This window comes from Gopherus evgoodei, unplaced genomic scaffold (genome assembly GCF_007399415.2).
Source record: "Gopherus evgoodei ecotype Sinaloan lineage unplaced genomic scaffold, rGopEvg1_v1.p scaffold_35_arrow_ctg1, whole genome shotgun sequence".
NCBI lineage: Eukaryota > Metazoa > Chordata > Testudines > Testudinidae > Gopherus > Gopherus evgoodei.
This window is the reverse complement of record NW_022060027.1, coordinates 5571808-5590143: the sequence shown is the minus strand read 5'-3', so window position 1 is coordinate 5590143 and position 18336 is coordinate 5571808. Positions and strand designations below refer to the sequence as shown.

At 61.2% G+C, this 18336-nt stretch overlaps 1 protein-coding gene, 1 long non-coding RNA gene and 4 other non-coding genes across 9 annotated transcripts; all 6 read right to left on the bottom strand.

The window, feature by feature from the left end:
- Positions 1–475: 475 nt before the first annotated feature.
- On the bottom strand, positions 476–11571 carry LOC115641722 (oxysterols receptor LXR-beta-like). Of its 2 annotated transcripts, XM_030545070.1 has the most exons (9): positions 11388–11571; positions 11200–11270; positions 10543–10689; positions 9836–10105; positions 9061–9281; positions 8467–8646; positions 2322–2421; positions 1972–2180; positions 476–1204 (listed from the first exon to the last, which is right to left on the bottom strand). In XM_030545070.1, exons 2-9 carry the CDS (start codon positions 11228–11230, stop codon positions 1058–1060), a joined length of 1305 nt encoding a protein of 434 aa, XP_030400930.1. In that variant the 5' UTR covers positions 11231–11270; positions 11388–11571; the 3' UTR covers positions 476–1057. The 2 variants fall into 2 exon arrangements, with proteins under 2 accessions (XP_030400930.1, XP_030400931.1); XM_030545071.1 differs by lacking the exon at positions 10543–10689.
- Positions 11572–14582: 3011 nt separating this feature from the next.
- On the bottom strand, positions 14583–16884 carry LOC115641725. Of its 3 annotated transcripts, XR_003998104.1 has the most exons (5): positions 16618–16884; positions 15999–16167; positions 15637–15747; positions 15145–15255; positions 14583–14759 (listed from the first exon to the last, which is right to left on the bottom strand). It is a non-coding gene; the product is annotated as an uncharacterized LOC115641725 (long non-coding RNA). The 3 variants fall into 3 exon arrangements; XR_003998105.1 differs by lacking the exon at positions 15145–15255 and having other exon boundaries at positions 16618–16878; XR_003998106.1 differs by lacking the exons at positions 15145–15255; positions 15637–15747 and having other exon boundaries at positions 16618–16859.
- LOC115641817 lies at positions 14848–14938 on the bottom strand. The gene has a single exon (XR_003998132.1). It is a non-coding gene; the product is annotated as a small nucleolar RNA SNORD88 (small nucleolar RNA).
- Positions 15341–15432, bottom strand: LOC115641813. The gene has a single exon (XR_003998128.1). It is a non-coding gene; the product is annotated as a small nucleolar RNA SNORD88 (small nucleolar RNA).
- Positions 15833–15924, bottom strand: LOC115641812. Its single transcript, XR_003998127.1, has one exon. It is a non-coding gene; the product is annotated as a small nucleolar RNA SNORD88 (small nucleolar RNA).
- LOC115641810 lies at positions 16233–16323 on the bottom strand. The gene has a single exon (XR_003998125.1). It is a non-coding gene; the product is annotated as a small nucleolar RNA SNORD88 (small nucleolar RNA).
- Positions 16885–18336: the final 1452 nt, after the last annotated feature.

Genomic DNA, 18336 nt, shown 5'->3' with positions numbered 1-18336 from the left:
CTAGGAGTTCTGAGTCCCAGCCCCCCCCGCTCTTACCACTAGCCCCCACTCTCCTCCCAGAGCCAGGGAAAGAACCCAGGAGTCCTAGCTCCCAGCCCCCCTTACTGTAACTACTAGCCCCCACGCCCCTCCCAGGGAAATAACCCAGGAGTCCTGGATCCCAGCCCCCCCCCCGCTCTAACCACCAGCCTCCACTCCCCTCCCAAGGAAAGAACCCAGGGGTCCTGGCTCCCAGCCCCCCCTGCTCTTACCACTAGCCCCCACTCCCCTCCCAGAGCCAGGGAAAGAACCCAGGAGTCCTAGCTCCCAGCCCCCCTTACTGTAACTACTAGCCCCCACGCCCCTCTCAGGGAAAGAACCCAGGGGTCCTGGCTCCCAGCCCCCCCTGCTCTTACCACTAGCCCTCACTCCCCTCCCAGAGCCAGGGAAAGAACCTGGCTCCCGGCCCCCCCAGCACACACACACACACACAAACTGCTGTGCCATGATTTGCTTTATTTGGGGCACCCCCAGCCGCCCCATCCATGCAGCCCGAGTCCAGCGGGGTGGGTGCTCACAACCTGTGCACAGCAGGAAGCAGCATGGGGGGCAGGGTCCTGTCTGCTGGGGGGCCCCAGGTTGGGGGGAGGGGTCACTGCACCACCCCTGTGATGACCCCCCAATAAATACAGCTGTTGGTGTCGGCAGAGGGGGGGCCCCCAACTCCACGCTCCAGCACGGGGCTGGGGCCAACTCAGCCCTCAAGCCCTCACCCCACCACCCCCTGGCAGGCTCCCCCGGGGCAGATAAGTGGGCGCAGGGCAGAGAAAAGTGCTTCGTAGCCCTCCCCAGATCGGGGGATGGGGCTGGGCTGACCCACGGCAGCCCCCCATAGTCTCTGAGGCTGCCCGCCCACTCCCCCAGCTGGAGGGGTCCCCGGTTTGGGGGGGAATGGAGCACACAGTGCCCCCTGCACGCAGTGATGGGGATGCTCTGTCCATGGAGGCCCCTCGGGGGGGGTCTGGCTGGGAGGGGGTCCCTGCAGTCTGCGTTGGGGGGGGAAGGTCCCAGCCCCCCCTTACTCGTGCACGTCCCAGATTTCGGAGAGCAGTGGGGGCAGCTTCTTGTCCTGGAGGCGGAGGGCGAACACCTGCTCGGAGTGGACGCTGCTGAGCGTGCGCAGGGCGACCAGCTTCATTAGCATCCGCGGGAACATCAGCCGGTCCTGGGGGGACGGTCAGTGTGGGGGGGAGGTCCGCAAAGCCCCTGCCCCACAGCTCCCCCCACCGCCCCCAGCATCTGCGGGAACATCAGCCGGGCCTGGGAGGACGGTCAGTGTGGGGGGGAGGTCCGCAAAGCCCCTGCCCCACAGCTCCCCCCACCTCCCCCCACCATCTGCGGGAACATCAGACAGGCCTGGGAGGACGGTCAGTGTGTGTGGGGGGGGTCTGCAAAGCCCCTGCCCCACCGCTCCCCCCACCTCCCTCCACCGCCCCCAGCATCTGCGGGAACATCAGCCGGGCCTGGGAGGACGGTCAGTGTGTGTGGGGGGGTCTGCAAAGCCCCTGCCCCACAGCTCTCCCCACTTCCCTTCCCGCCACCCCACAGCTCCCCCCAGCACCCCCAGCATCAGCAGGAACATCAGCCGGTCCTGGGGGGACGGTCAGTGGGAGGGGGTCTGCAAAGCCCCTGCCCCACAGCTCCCCCCACCTCCCTTCCTGCCACCCCACAGCTCCCCCCACCGCCCCCAACATCCTCGGCAACATCAACCGGTCCTGGGGGGACGGTCAGTGTGTGGGGGAGGGAGGGTCCGCAAAGCCCCTGCCCCACAGCTCCCCCCACCTCCCTTCCCGCCACCCCACAGCTCCCCCCACCGCCCCAGGATCCGCAGGAACATCAGCCGGTCCTGGGGGGACGGGTCCGTGGGGGGGGGGTGTCCCAGAACACCCCCCGCCCAGGGGAGGGGAAGGAGAGCTCCATGCCCGCAGGTACCTGCGGGCGCTTGATGAGGGTGTAGGCATGCAGGGCCTCGACGTAGGGCAGCTGCAGTGCCTCCACCTGGCCGTGCTGCTGCACGTTGGGCCGGTCGGCCGAGAACATGTCGATGGCGATGAGCAAGGCGAACTCGGCGTCGTCCAGCTGCAGCCGTCGCATGGCCCGTGAGAACTCGAAGATGGGGTTGATAAATTCCACCTGCAGCCCTGGGGGGAAGACACACGGAGCTGGGGGCGGGTCAGACCCTACACCCTGGGAGCCCCCACGACCTCCCGGAACCCGCAGTGCATCTGGGGAGGTTCCTGCACCCCCGCAGCCCCCAGAGAACCCCCAGCCCCCCCTCGCACCTGCACGGTGGAAGTCGTCCTTGCTGTAGGTGAAGTCTTTCAGGAAGGTGATGCTCTCCGTCTCATGGTTGTAGCGCCGAGCCGTCTCCAACAGCATGATCTGGGGGAGGCAGGGGCAGGTGTGAGACCCTCCCCGACATGGCAGAGCCCCCAACGCACCCATCTCCCCCCCTACACACCACCACAGAGAGGGAGATGTGACCACCCTCCCCAGGACCTGGAGGCTTTAAGCATGATCTGCCCCCCGGTCCCCTACACACGAGCGTAACCATCTTTGCACAGAGTTCATCTCGTGAGGCATTATTTGCACACGCCCAACGGTGCCGGTCATTACTGTCCCAGGGTGGCCGCGATGAAGTGGGACTGTTCTTAATGGTTCCTCTGAATAGTGTAGGGGTGCCTCAGTTTCCCCTATGCATTTCTTAAGTCTCTAGGGCCTTGTCTACACCACAAAGTTGCAGCGCTGGTGAGGGAGTTATAGCGCTGCAACTTAGGAGGTGTACACATCGGCAGGGCATCACCAGCACTGCAACTCCCTGTTTGCAGCGCTGGCCGTACTCCCGTTGAAACTCGGGTGTAGAGGATCCAGCGCTGGTCATCAGGTGTAAACACTCACCAGCGTTTTTCTTGACCTCCGTGGAATAAACAGGTATCCCAGCATACCAGAGGAAGCCTCTCTGGTAATCAAGCAGGTCTCCTTCCCCGCGGTTTGCTCTTGCGTTCCCCTAACCCCCGTGCAAGCAGATCTCCTTCCCCGCGGTTTGCAGGGGGGTTCGGGGAACGCGAGAGCAAACCGCGGGGAAGCAGACCTCCTGGCCCGGCAAAGGGACAAAGCAGAGGAGGAGGTGCTGGAGGATGAGTCAGTTTGGGGCTGGCTGGGGAGGAGCAGTGAAGTGCAGACGTGGGGGTCTGGCTCACTGACCCCCAGAATGGACCCAGCCGAGGGGTCCTGTTCTCTGTACCTACAAGATCTGTGTAGACCGTGTTCCTGTCATCAAATAAACCTGTTTTACTGGCTCGCTGAGAGCCATGTCTGACTGCGAAGTTGGGGGGGCAGGGCCCTCTGGCTCCCCCAGGCCCCACCTGGCGCACTCGCTGCGGGAGGCACACAGGGGGACGGGGATGCTGGATGCTCCGGGGTCAGACCCAGGAAGGTGGAAGCCATGTGAGGTTGTGGCCCTGAAGACAGTCTGTTCACAGAGAGCAGACATCACCAAATTCCTGCCCGGCTTCGTAGGGAGCAGTTCCAGAGCATCGCCTGGGGACTCCATGACAGGTTCCCCCGAGCGGGGTTATTCACTCCCATCCCGCACAGAGCGGGGGCGCAAACCGGCCGTACTCAAACCGAGGGACACGAGCACTGCTTAGACACAGCAGGCAGGGCGCCAAAGGGCGCTCAGGGAGGGGAGGAAAAAGCAGCAGGGAACATCCTTCCACCATCTCCTGCATCGCCACTGGAAATGGTTTTCACGAGGGAGATGGACACTCTAAAAACAGGGGGACAAGCCTCCCCTCTTCCTGCCCATCGAGTTCACAGTCCCTGGAGCAATAAGCAGCCGGCGAACTAGAGAAGGGACCCTGGCCTGAGAAGCGCGATCTGGAAGAGCACGGGGTGAGCATCTCTGCTTGCATTTGATCCGGCTTGTTCACTCAGGCACCAGCAACCATCTTCTCTTGGTTTCCTTGTAACCGTTCCTGACCCTTATGCCTCTGAACAGCGGGGTCCCCGTAACACTCAGGCCCGGAGCCCCTTTTACATTGCTCCGAGATCAGGCCCACTCCCGCCACCTTCAGCCTCCCAGCTCAACACATGGGCCCTCTGACCGGTCAGATGGGGCCACCTCCACCAATTCTGAGGCCCAGCCTCGTTCCCCCAGAAATGTGAGTCTTGTACAGCCCATCACCCTGCTGAGCTCAAAAGTCCACCAAAGGAAACAACGGCTGCCAAGGGCCCTCTGTTTTCAGGTTGGATTTGTTTGCATTTTCCCCGGGAACGTATCGGTGTTTCTTTCCACAACCACCGCAGCAGGTGAAAATCAGGGCAAAAAAACGATTCATTGTTCCCGGTAAATGTCGGAGTTTATTGCGGTGGACAGAAAGACGCAGGGAAAAAAGTATCCAGTGGATGAATGCTTTGAATTCCGTTCGCCAACGTGCTTTGCCGCAGATCTAAAACCGAACTCTAGACCCACTCCCACCTGGGATCTTTTTTTGTAACTTTGGGATACTTCCTTGTGTTGTGAAATGGATCCCGAGACTGATTTCCAGCTTCTTCCCGTTTTAGTGCATCAGCTCTTTACTCCGGCCTCTGCTACCAGTTTGAAGCGTGGGTGTGGTGGGCGTGCGATGCAGCGTTGCGTTCAGAGGTGCATGCACGTCAGAGCTTGCGTGCAGGCCCATTTATTGCGTGCATCTTCTAGGATAATCATAGACTCATAGAAGATTAGGGTTGGAAGAGGCTTCAGGAGGTATCTAGTCCCATGCCCTGCTCAAAGCAGGGCCAACCCCAACTAAATCATCCCAGCCAGGGCTTTGTCAAGCCGGGCCTTAAACACCTCTAAGGATGGAGATTCCACCACCTCCCCACGTAACCCATTCCAGTGTTTCAGCACCCTCCTAGTGAAATAGTGTTTCCTGATATCCAGCCTGGACCTCGCCCACTGCAGCCTGAGACCATTGCTCCTTGTTCTGTCATCTGCCCCCACTGAGAACAGCCGAGCTCCAGCCTCTTTGGAAACCCCATTCTGGTAGTTGAAGGCTGCTATCAAATCCCCCCCCCCCCACTCTTCTCTTCTGAAACTATATAACCCCAGTTACCTCAGCCTCTCCTCCTAAGTCACGTGATCCAGCCCCCTGATCATTTTCGTTACCCTCCGCTGGACTCTCTCCAATTTGTCCACATCCCTTTTGTAGTGGGGGGCCCACAACTGGACGTGATATTCCAGGTGTGGCCTCACCAGCGCCTTATTTCAACAGGCAGCTTCGCATCTCCACACAGCTTAACCTGTTACCATAACACATCGATCTCGTGCAATGCCCTGCGTTTTCCTAATAAAACAAGTTCTTTCTGATATATATTGAATGATAAAAAAAAGTTGGGTGAAAATTGGGGGAGGGGAAGGAGGAATACTTTTTGTAAAACCTGGGAATTTTTCGATACAAATCGGTTTGAACTGAAAGTGAAGGGGCAGATGTATGCACCAGCCTCGTTATCCCCAAACGGAGTTTTCCCGCACACTCCCGTCCGAACCGGCTGGTTCAGACAAAACATGAGGTACGTCTGGTAATTACAGAAAACCCGATTTGGATGCGCGAGCTCCTGCCTAACTCCACAAGCGACGTGGCCTTAACAGCAAAAGTTCTGTGTCCCCAGACGCTGCTGTCAATGTCACAGGCTCGGTTTCCTTCCAGCCTGTGACCGCTCCCACTGCGGTCAGTTCTTTGGAGAGTCACCGATGTCATGAGCCGAGAGAGAGTCGCAGGAGCGGGGTGAGTGGAGGTCAGTGTCTCCCTCTCCCTTCTTTGAGGGTTACCCCCGCTGGGGCGCAGGCGACAAGCCGTCTCTTGTGGACGGGCCGTTTGATACGCTCCTGTGATGCAACGTACATCTCTTAGGCCGTGGCTATGCTAGCACCAATGTTGGCAAAACTTGTAAGTGTCGACACCTTCCTTCCTGCCAACTGAACAACCGTCTCGCTAGGTGATTGTCCGAAGGACGATAAGGCCATCGCGGAGAAACTAAATGAATTATTTGCATCGGTCTTCACGGCGGAGGATGGGAGGGAGATTCCCACACTTGAGCCGTTCTTTTTAGGTGACAGATCTGAGGAACTGTCCCAGATTGAGGTGTCAGTAGAGGAGGTTTTGGGAAAAAAAAAACATAAACTAAACAATAAAAAATCACCGGGACCAGATGGGATTCACCCAAGAGTTCAGAAGGAACTCAAATGTGAAATTGCAGAACGACTAACTGTAGTTTGTAACCTATCACTTAAACCTGCTTCTGTATCAGGTGACTGGAGGGTATCTAATGTGATGCCAATTTTTAAAAAGGGCTCCAGAGGTGATCCTGGCAATTATAGGCCAGTAAGTCTGACTTCAGTACCAGACAAACCGGTTGAAACAAAATTGCCAGACACATCAATGAATATGATTTGTTGGGGAAGCATCAGCGTGGCTTTTGTAAAGGAAAATCACACCTCACTAATCTACTAGAATTCTTTGAGGGGGGTCAACAAGCATGTGGACAACAGGGATCCTGTGAATATAATGTACTTAGATTTTCAGAAAGCCTTTGACAAGGTCCCTCACCAAAGGCTCTTAAGCAAAGTGAGTTGTCATGGGATAAGAGGGAAGGTTCTCTCATGGATTGGTAACTGGTTCAAAGACAGGAAACAAAGGGTAGGTATAAATGATCAGTTTTCAGAATGGAGAGAGGTAAATAGTGGGTTCCCCCAGGGGTCTGTTCTGAGCCCAGTCCTATTCAACATATTCTGGAAAAAGGGGTGAACCTTGAGGTAGCAAAATTTGCAGATGATACAAAACTACTCAAGATAGTTAAGTCCCAGACAGACTGTGAAGAGCGACAAAGGGATCTCTCAAAACTGGGCGACTGGGCAACAAAATGGCAGATGAAATTCAACGTTGTTAAATGCAAAGTGATGCACGTCGGAGAACATAATCACTAAACGTATAAAATGATGGGGTCTAAATTAGCTGTTACCCCTCAAGAAAGAGATCTGGGCGTCATTGTGGAGAGTTCTCCGAAAACAGCGGCATCAAAAAACCAAAGAGAATGGTGGGAGTCATTAGGAAAGGAATAGGTAATCAGACAGAAAATATTATGTTGCCTCTATATAAATCCGTGGTCCGCCCACACCTCGAATACTGTGAGCAGGTGTGATTGCCCCATCTCCAAAAAGCCATATTGAAATTGGAAAAGGTTCAGAAAAGGGCAACAAAAATGATTGGGGGATGGAACGGCTTCTGCATGAGGAGAGATTAATCAGACGGGGACTTTTCAGCTTGGAAAAGAGACGACTAAGGAGAGATATCCTTGAGGTCTATAAAATCATGGCTGGTGCGGAGAAAGTAAATCAGGACGTGTTATTTACTCCTTCTCATAAGACAAGAACTAGAGGTCACCAAATGAAATGAACAGGCAGCAGGTTTAACACAAACAAAAGAAAGTATTTCTTCACACAACGCACAGTCAACCCGTGGAACTGCTTGCCAGAGGATGTTGTGAAGGTCAAGACCATAATAAGGTTCAAAAAAGGACTAGATACATTAATGAAGGACAGGTCCATCAATGGCTATTAGCCAGGCTGGGCATGGATGGTGTCCCCAGCCTCTGTTTGCCAAAAGCTGGGAATGGACGACAGGGGTTGGATCACTTGATGATTCTCTGTGCTGTTCATTCCCTCTGGAGCACCCAGCACTGGCCACTGTCGGCAGACAGGATACTGGGCTAGATGGACCTTTGGTCTGACCCAGTTTGGCTGTTCTTATGTTCTTAATTGATTACGCTGATACCTGACTGGGGGCACCAGTGCGTCTTTGTCTCTGAAGAACTGCTTTGAGCCCACTTTTCTAACCTTGGAACATGTTACAGGAATGTTATACAGTGGACACTTATAGCTTCACATACAATGTCGATACACATATTTTACCATGACACTAATGTTCAGCAGATTATGAGAGTTTTTTAAAAAATGATACCTAACGAGACAAAGTTTGTACAAAATTTATCATAGGCTTGTAAAAGTGGGGACCATAATAGTAGAGACATCATGGCCTCATGACGCAGACTCACTTAAAATCTCTCAGTCCTTAACTAACGTGTTTTACTGTTTTACCTAATCCAGTGGGTTTGAACTGAAGTGTTGGGGAAACTCCATTTGGGGTGGTAAGTTACGTGTGTATTTTTTCTGATAAAGCAATAATGGACTTTACATAAAGTGTATGGTCCAGGGGAGGGCTGGCCAGTACAGGACGCACATTTTGGGGGGGGTGGGGGGGGAATCTAGTGTAACCAAGGCTGGTAGGAGGAAAGTTATGGCTTGCTGCAGTGCACGCAGACAGAGATGGGAAGCGACCTACATGCTGCCCCCCTCCCTGCCCACCCCTGCCCCACCCCATTCACCTCAATGGTACAGGCCTTGAGCAGCGCGATCTGGTCCTCCCTCGTGAGCTGCAAGAAGCCGGGCACCTGCTTGGCGAAGTCGACGATCTCCTGCACCGAGATGATAGCCAGCTCGGTGAAGTGGGCGAAGCGCTGCTGTCGGGCCTCCCGGCTGTTGGGGTCGGTGCCCAGGGGCCACGGCTGGGGGAGGACGAGGAGGACGGGGGGCAGTGAGACACACAGCATCCCAAACGGCACCCAGTCCTGGATACCAGGGACACCCCCGACCCTGCCCCGCGTTGGGAGCACCACAGGGCCTCCCAGACATGGAGGCGGGGGGCTGATGCCCCAGTGATGCTCAGATCTGGGGGAGAAGCCAGGCACAGCACCCTCCTCATGATGCCCAGATGGGGTGCTTGGGGGACACCCTGTAACAAAGTGGGAATTCTTGGTAATATTTTTACGCCACCCCTGCATGCCTCAGTTTCCCTCCATGCTTTGCAAGACGAAAGGTTAACGGCGCTTGTGGGGCTGAGTGGGAGACACGGCAGGTGTGGGGGGTGGAGGCTGGTAGCGAGCTGGGGAGCCCCCCCCGGCCCCGGCGTGGCCCCTCACCGTGACTTTGGGCTGGTCACTGAAGGAGCGCTTGTTACACTGCTGCTGGGCTGCCACCAGCTGCTGGATCATGAGCTCCTGCTGGGGGCTGAGCCGAGCCGGCTCGGCGAGGGGCGTGGGGGGCAGGGGGGGCACCCGGGGCAGCGGCACCTCCCCCCCCGCCCCCTTCTGCTGCTGCCGCCGCCCCTTCTTCTTCCGCAGCTGCTCCTCCGACAGCACGCCTGGAAATGGGGGGAGCAGGGTTGGGGGGGCCCAAAACCTCCCCAGAGCCCCCATCACCCTCCCCAGTGCTCCCTGCCCCCCTACACCTTCCTGGTGCCCTCCACTCATCCCCCAAAGCCCCCCACACCCTCCTCGGTGCCCCCCAATCTCTCCCCAAAGCCCCCCAGTGCCCCCTACCCCACCCTCCCCCGTGCCCCCCAATCTCTCCCCAAAGCCCCCCAGTGCCCCCTGCCCCCCAGACCCTCCCTGGTGCACCCCAATCTCCCCCGCAAGCCTATCCTACCCTTCCTGGTGCCCCCTAACCCCCCACCTTCCCTGGTGCCCCCCAATCTCTCCCCAAAGCCCCCCAGTGCCCCCTACCCCACCCTCCCATGCCCCCCAATCTCTCCCCAAAGTCTCCCCGGTGCCCCCTGCCCCCCCAGACCCTCCCTGGTGCCCCCAATCTCCCCCCCAAGCCTCTCCTACCCTTCCTGGTGCCCCCTAACCCCCCACCTTCCCTGGTGCCCCCCAATCTCTGCCCAAAGCCCCCCGGTGCCCCCCAGGCAGGACTCACACTGCTCGCGCATGCCGGCCTGGTGGCACTTGCGCAGACGGCAGAGCTGGCACTTTCGGCGCATGTACATGTCCATGTGGCAGTGCCCGGCGCCCCGGCACACATACTGCGCCCCCTTCATGACGCTGCGCCGAAAGAACCCCTTGCAGCCCTCGCAGCTCAGCACGTTGTAGTGGAAGCCCGAGGCCTTGTCCCCGCAGACGCTGCACAGCTCCGTGCCCAGCATCTTCGGCGCCGGCCCCTTCTTCCGCCGCCGCTCCGGCTCCTCCGCTGGGGGCGAGGGGGGGTGAGAGCCGCCGGACCCCCCCGGTGCTGCCCACCCAGCCCCACACCTAGCAACCCCCACGGCCACCCCCGCCTGGCCCCTTCTTCTGCTGCCGCTCCAGCTCCTCCGCTGGCGGTGAGGGGGGGTGAGAGCCGCCGGACCCCCCCGGTGCCCCCTGCCCAGCCCCACACCTAGCAACCCCCACATGAAGCCCTCTGGCCACCCCCACCCAGCCCCTTCTTCTGCTGCCACTCCGGCTCCTCCGCTGGGGGCGAGGGGGGGTGAGAGCCGCCGGACCCCCCCGGTGCCCCCCGTCACAGCCCCACACTAAACCGCCCCTCCATGGAGCCCCTCGGCGCCCCACACCCCTTCATGGGGCCCAGGCCCTTCCATGCCAACCCCACTCTGTCCCCCACCCTCAGTGCCCCCCCAGCCCTCTCACCAGCACTGTGCATCGACCCCTCCCCATCAGTGCCCAGCACCTCGGTCTCTGGGGTTAGCGCTGCCTCTGGCCTCGACAGGGGCCCCTCCTCCTTCACCTGGGCCCAGGGGGCTCCAGGAGAGTTGGGGGGCGGAGGCTCCCCATCCTCTGGGGGCAGGGAGAGGGATGGGTTACTGGGGGGTTCTCGATTGGGGCATGTGTCTGCAGCTGCCCAGACACGTGGGTTCCTCTGTGGGGGCTGTGACTGGGGGGAAAAGCCCGGATGCCTGGGTCCCTCAGCACAGGAGCTGACACCGGGGAATTGGCCTGTAGCTGCCCGGATGCCTGAGTCCCTCAGCAGGGGAGGTAGGACATGGGCAGGGATGAGGCGGGGACGCCTGTAGCTGCCCGGACGCCTGGGTCCCTCAGCAGGAGAGGTGCGACATGGGCAGGGAGGAGGCGGGGACGCCTGTAGCTGCCCGGACGCCTGGGTCCCTCAGCAGGGGAGGTGCTACATGGGCAGGGATGAGGAAGGGACGCCTGTAGCTGCCCGGACGCCTGGGTCCCTCAGCAGGAGAGGTGCGACATGGGCAGGGAGGAGGCGGGGACGCCTGTAGCCGCCCGGACGCCTGGGTTCCCCAGTAGCTCCCCTATACTCCCCACGTGCCGGTCACTCACCCAGCGGCAGGTCAGAGCCCGGCGTGGCCATGTCAGGATCCGGGGGCTCCCAGCTCTGCGGGGATGGGGTGCTAGGGACAGAGACAGACAGACAGATGGGGTGTCACATTGCCCAGCCACGACCCCCTCCCCCGGGGCACTGAGGCCACCAGGCGACTGGGGAACCTCCCCCCAAACCCCTGTCTCACCATGTTCCCCCGTAGGGAGGGGGCTCAGCCGGCCGGGGCTCAGATGCTGCTGGCTGCCTCCTGGACACGGGGACCAGCCGGCGGGGGGGGAGGGGGTGGCAGTGACCAGCTAGGGGGCTTTGAGAGAGGGGCTGGAGGGGGTCAGAAGGGAGGGGCTGGGCAATCGGGGGCAGGAAGCTCTGAGAGGGGGATGGGAGGGTTATAAGGGGGGGCTGTACAGCTGGGGGGCAGGGGTAGGGGCACAGGCGTGGGGGGCAGGGAGGGATTGGGGGTGGAGGCTGGGGGGCTCAGAAGGGATCGGGGGTGCAGAGGCAGGGGGGTGGAGAGGGATGGGGGGGCCGAGGCCGGGGGGGCGGAGGCGGATTGGGGGGGTCGAGGTGGGGGGAGCGGAGGCCGGGGTGACAGGGATGGATCGGGGGGGGCAGAGTCCGGTGGGGGCAGGGAGGGATCGAGGGGCAGAGGCCCGGAGGAGGATCGGGGGGGCAGGGATGGATCTGGGGGGCCGAGGCCAAGGGAACGGAGAGGGATCGGGGGGGGCCGAGATGGATCGGGGGGGCAGAGGCCGGCGGGAGCGGAGAGGGATCTGGGGGGGCCGAGGCCGGGGGGAGCGGAGAGGGATCGGGGGGGGCCGAGGCGGGGGTCAGGGATGGATGGGGGGGCAGAGGCCGGCGGGAGCGGAGAGGGATCTGGGGGGGCCGAGGCCGGGGGGAGCGGAGAGGGATCGGGGGGGGCCGAGGCAGGGGGGGCAGGGATGGATCTGGGGGGGCCGAGGCCGGCGGGGGCGGAGAGGGATCTGGGGGGGCCGAGGCCGGGGGGGGCGGAGGCGGGGGGGGCAGAGAGGGATCGGGGGGGCAGAGGCCGGGGGGGGCGGAGAGGGATCGGGGGGGCCGAGGCCGGGGGGGTGCAGGGGTGGATGGGGGGGCCGAGGTCGGGGTCCCCCTGTAGCTCGGGTCCCTCCGGCGCTGCCGGACCTGGAAGGACAGAGACCGAGTGAGGTGACGCCCCCGACGGGCGGGGCCCCCCACTCCGCCCCCCCCGGACCTGCTCCCCTCGCTCGGGCTCCCCCTGCGCAGCCGGACCCAGACGCTTCCGGGAACCCCCGTCCCACGTCACTTCCTGCCCTGCAGCCCCGCCCCCTATCGGGGGGGGGGGACGCTCTGTAATATCTGTATGGAGCCTGCGTGTGCCTCAGTTTCCCTCTGCACTTCGAGTTGACCCCTCCCCGGGGGGGGTTGAGGGAGGGGGACGATGGGGCGGGAAAGAATTGGCTGAACCGACCCAAATCAACAGGGGGTCCAGGGAGCCACTGGGGGCCCCCGAGCGTGAACAATGGGCCCCGGGGAACTGGGCCTGGGAGGGGCCTGCTCAGAGCCTGGGACAGGGAGCCCAGCCCCCCCCAGTAATCATAGAACAAACCGCAGGGTTGGAAGGGACCTCAGGGGGCATCTAGTCCACCCCCCTGCTCAAGGCAGGACCAATCCCCAGACAGATTTTTGCCCCAGATCCCTAAGTGGCCCCCTCAAGGATTGAACTCACAACTCGGGGGTTAGCAGGCCAATGCTCAAACCACTGAGCTACCCCCAATGAAATCCTTCCCTGACCGGGAACTGAACCCAGGGCTGCCATGGTGAGAGCAGCAACTAACCACAAAACTGCCAGGGAGGAGCTGGTCCTGAGCCACCTCCTGCCTCCCGCAATGTGTCCCCCCCACCCTGGTGCTGGCCCCAGAGCAGAGGGGCAGGGTTTGCGTGAGATTCTCCCCTCCCCCAGGCTTTTTACTTCCATGAGCCAGGCTCTGCCCAACCTGGGGTCCATATTGCAGCTGCTTGGCTTGACAGGGATGGGCACCTGCTGCCCAGACAATGGGTGGCAGTAAGTTCCCCACCCCCCAGCTGCTCTTCACAGCCAAGGCTTTGCCCCCAGCTGGACCCCGCCCCCCGCAATCCACCCACACTCAAACATGGGGGGCCCTCTTCTCCACCCGTGAGTGCTGACAAACAGCACCATCCCACTGCTACCACCATTCAGTCACCTGCTGGATGGGTGGAAGGAAACCCCAGCACCCGTGTCCCCCAGCACACACTAGGGCAGGGGTTCTCAAACTGGGGTTGTGAAGTTATTATGTGAGGGGTCACGAGCTGTCAGCCTCCACCCCCAAACCCACTTTGCCTCCAGCATTTATAATGGTATGAAATATATTTTTAAAAGTGTTTTAATTTATAAGGGCGGGTGGGGGGTCACACTCAGATGCTTCCTATGTGAAAGGGGTCACCAGTACTGACTCACTGCACTAGGGGCACAGCTAGCACCAGCCACCCCCACCCTGGGTGCAACACCCTCCCCACCCACCCATGGCATGAAGGGTGGGTTGGATCACTCAGAGCCTGAGTAACTAGTTCACCCAGGGTGGGGCCCAGCTCCAGCCCCCTTCACATCAAGCCAGCCCTGGGGGCCTACATTGCCCACCCCCGCTTTTCTAGGCCCAGAGGTTAAGGCAGAAGGGCTCAGACACCCCAGAGAGCAGAGATCCTTGCCAACCCACCAGGTAGTGGGGGGGAAGAAGAGTTGCTGGACCCTGGATCTGTCAGCCCAGGCTGGGGCAAACCCCTCATCCTCCACCTTAGCTAGACCCAGGCAATCTGCCCTGTCCTACATCCCCGACAGGAACCAGGCTGCCAGCAGCCCCCCTTTTAGTGCACCCATCCCCAAGGACCCCACCCACATAGGTCTGTGACCTCACATTAGGCCTTCAGCACCACTGCCCCTTGTCTCCCTGCTGAGAATCCAGCCCAAGGGGGAATTTACAGACCCCCCCACCCCAGCCTTGGGGCAACATGGGGAACCCCCTCTTCCCCCACAGCCAGCTAAGCAGATTCTCCATGGGCATGGTCAGCTCCAGCTCCCCTCTGTCTGACCCAATCACACCCCCGCTCTTCTTCCCAGGCAGGGAGTCAGCCCAGTGAGGGGCAGGCTGGGACGTTCCCCCACCTCCAGGGCAAGGGTGAACAGAGCAGCACAGTACCTGCTCCCCACCGTACCAAGGCCAAGCAGCCACTGAGCAAGGTGCCAGCCCGAGATCACTTCCTCCCAGCTGATGTGAGAGGGGACCCAGGACACCCCCCCCCCAACATGAGCCTCATGCTTCCCCCCCCCCCCGCCCTTCCCCCCCAGACCACAAGCAACTCAGCCCAGGGCTCCATTCAGACTAACATGACTTTATTGGCAGGACAGGGGCAACAGCTGCAGGTGCATCAGCAAGAAGAGTACGTGAACCCCACACCCCCGATCAGCAGGGCTCAAGGCCAGGGGCAGGGGCAGCTGGGAAAAGAACCCAGGAATCCTGGCTCCTCAGCACATGTGGGGTCTTGGCACCTGGAAGAGAAACATGGGCTGCATTAGCCTCTGTACAGCTCCCTGCACCCCAATCCATCACTGCCCCCCCCCCCCCAATCCCAGACACAGCCCCCTCAGTCCCCCAGGGTGTCAAGTCCCTGGGAGGCACTGATTTCGTCACAGGAGTTCAGAGCCCAGTGCTGACATCATTGGGGACCCCCAGCCTGTCCACTCATTTTCCTTCCAGCCCCTAACCTGCCTCAAGCCCCCGGCCCCACATTCTCCCCCACCCCCTATCACATACCCCAGGACCCCCATTCAACCCCACCCCCAGCCCCACGTGCTCCCAATATCCCTCCCCTATACAGCACAGCATTTGGGGGGGTGGGACCTAGGCTGCTTCCCCCCCACCCCCAATACTCACCAGTCATGGGGGCTGCAGGGAGGTCCTTGCAGAAGTGTGGGGCAGGTCATAGTCTTGGCGAATTTTTACCCCTCCCAACCCTAGCACCACCTCACAGTCACTGCACAGCACCTGGTGGAAGAGCAGACCCACAGTCAGCAATACACCCCAGCTCAGAGCCCCCAGAACAGGGTCATGCTGGAAGGGGGGGTGCACTGCCCCCCAGCACCCCCTCAGGGTGTCAAGTCCCCAGGAGGCACTGATTTCGTCACAGGAGTTCAGAGCCCAGTGCTGACATCATTGGGGACCCCCAGCCTGTCCACTCATTTTCCTTCCAGCCCCTAACCTGCCTCAAGCCCCAGCCCCACATTCTCCCCCACCCCCTATCACATACCCCAGGACCCCCATTCAACCCCACCCCCAGCCCCACGTGCTCCCAATATCCCTCCCCTATACAGCACAGCATTTGGGGGGGTGGGACCTAGGCTGCTTCCCCCCACCCCCAATACTCACCAGTCATGGGGGCTGCAGGGAGGTCCTTGCAGAAGTGTGGGGCAGGTCATAGTCTTGGCGAATTTTTACCCCTCCCAACCCTAGCACCACCTCACAGTCACTGCACAGCACCTGGTGGAAGAGCAGACCCACAGTCAGCAATACACCCCAGCTCAGAGCCCCCAGAACAGGGTCATGCTGGAAGGGGGGGTGCACTGCCCCCCAGCACCCCCTCAGGGTGTCAAGTCCCCAGGAGGCACTGATTTCGTCACAGGAGTTCAGAGCCCAGTGCTGACATCATTGGGGACCCCCCTCCCCCAGCCTGTGGTTCCCCAGTATTCGAGTTCTATGGGGGCACAGGGCAGCAGCAGCCCAATACCTACCAGCCAGGGGGCTCACTGCACCCCAGTGCCCACCGATCTCTGCAGGGCAGTATCACAGCTCCATTCCTCCAGCCTCCCCCAGGTCAGATCACGGTGGGGATCTCCCCAGGGACAGCAGCCCCGCCTGGGCACCCCACCACTTGTCCATGGCGGGGTCACTGCTGAGCAGCTAGAGAAGAGAGGAGCATTAGCAAGTCATACCCCTCCCCAGCCTTGCTCCCCCTTCTCAAGTCCAGCCCCCTCAGTCCCCCAGGGTGTCAAGTCCCCAGGAGGCACCGATGTCCTCACAGGAATTCGGAGCCCAGTGCTGACATCATCGGGTGCCCAGCACCCCAGTACAAACCCAGCCCCCTCCACCCCCTAACCTCCCCAGCTCTCCCTGATACCACCATTTCCGTCCCCCCAGGCCTCTCTGCTCATTCCCCCATCTCCAGGTCACCCCATTTCTCCTATCACCCCCTGACCCCAGGGCTCCCCCCATTAACTAGCCCTCCCCTGGCCACAGCCCCCAACTCCCTCCCAGATCCCCCCCCATTCTCTTCATCTATCCCTCCCTAGCGCCCCCCAATCCCTCCCTCCCCAGGCCACCCGCCAGCTCCCCGGCCACACTGCTCCGCACCGCTCACCAGCCCGCACGTGGCCCCAACCAGCCCCGCTCTGCTCCACGTGGCGCGGTCCGTGCTGGGGCCTCGGTATTTATAGCTCCCGTGAGGACCCCGGGCCGGGGCTGCCCGCTGTCCGCCTGATGGAAAAGGCCAGGACCTCGTCTCTCCTCTCTCGGCACGGGCGGGGGGCTGTGGGGAGGGAGAGGAGGAGAGCCCTAGAGGGAAGGGGCGGGAGGGGAGGCGGGTATCTCTGTGCGAGAGCGGGACAGGCACATGGCGGGGCAGCCCTCCGGGGGCGGGGCCCAGGACTAGGGTGAGGGGAGGGCTCGGGAGTGGGGAGGGGGACTAGGAATGGAGAGGGGGCGGGGCCTAGGAATGGGGTGGGGTTGCAGAAGGGGCGGGACCTAAGAGGGGTCTAGGGAGGGGTGGGGCCTGGGAGTGGGGAGGAGCCTAAAGTGGGGGAGGAGTCTGAGAAGGGGTGGGGGAGAGGCCGTGGTGGGTGAGAGTGGGGGAAGCAGGAACCCCAGAATGGAGACACGTCCCTGTCCCCCCCGCTACATCCCATCCCCTAGGAACCCCTAGAACTGAGACACGTCCCTGTCCCCCATCCCCCGCTATATCCCATCCCCTAGGGACCCCCAGAACTGAGACACGTCCCTGTCCCCCCACCCCCGCTACATCCCATCCCCTAGGAACCCCTAGAACTGAGACATGTCCCTGTCTCCCCTCCCCCGCTATTTCCCATCCTCTAGGAGCCCCTAGAACTGAGACACGTCCCTGTCCCCCCCTCCCCCGCTATATCCCATCCCCTAGGGACCCCCAGACCTGAGACATGTCCCTGTCCCCCCCCTCGCTATATCCCATCCCCCAGGAACCCCCACAACTGAGACACGTCCCTGTCCCCCCTCCCCCCGCTACATCCCATCCTCCAGGAACCCCCAGCACTGAGACACGTCCCTGTCCCATCCCTCCACTATATCCCATCCCCCAGGGACCCCCAGAACTGAGACATGTCCCTGTTTCCCCCTGCTACATCCCATCCCCCAGGAACCCCCAGAACTGTGACATGTCCCTGTCCCCCCCTCGCTATATCCCACCCCTCAGGAACCCCCTGAACTGAGACATGGGCCTGTCTCCCCCATTGTATCCCAGCAACCTCGATCCCAGCCCCTGGGCACCCCTGGCCCTGAGCATGGCCCCAGCCCCCAGGGTCCCTCTCCTTGAATTGCTACTAGCCCTGGAAACAAGACACCGGGCCCAAGAGCCAGAAATATCCCTGGCCGAGCCGGGCCTGGGCGGGGCTGGCTGCGGGGGCCGCGCAGGTTATTTTTACAGCTCTGCCTGGCACAGGATGTCCCAGCCCCACGTCTGCCCCTGGGGACGGCTGGCTCTGGGCCCTGAGCAGCCCCATGGCAGCAGTGGGGGGGGACTATGCCTCCGTCCAGGCTGTCTGGAAATAGCCCAAGGGAACAGCTGCCACAGCTGTCAGGCGCTGCACAGCCTGGCCTGCGCCCCACTCAGGGTGGGGCGGCCGGGGTATGTCAGGAGTGGTGACGTGTGTGAGAGAGCTTTGCAGTGCTGCGAGCTTCTCCGCAGCAGTGCCCCCATGCCGGGGACCCTGGCGCTGTGAGCTTCCCCTCAGCAGTGCCCTCAGACTGGTGTCCCCAGCGCTGCGAGCTTCCTCACAGCCGTGCCCTCAAGTCAGGGACTCTGGTGCTGCGAGCTTCTCCACA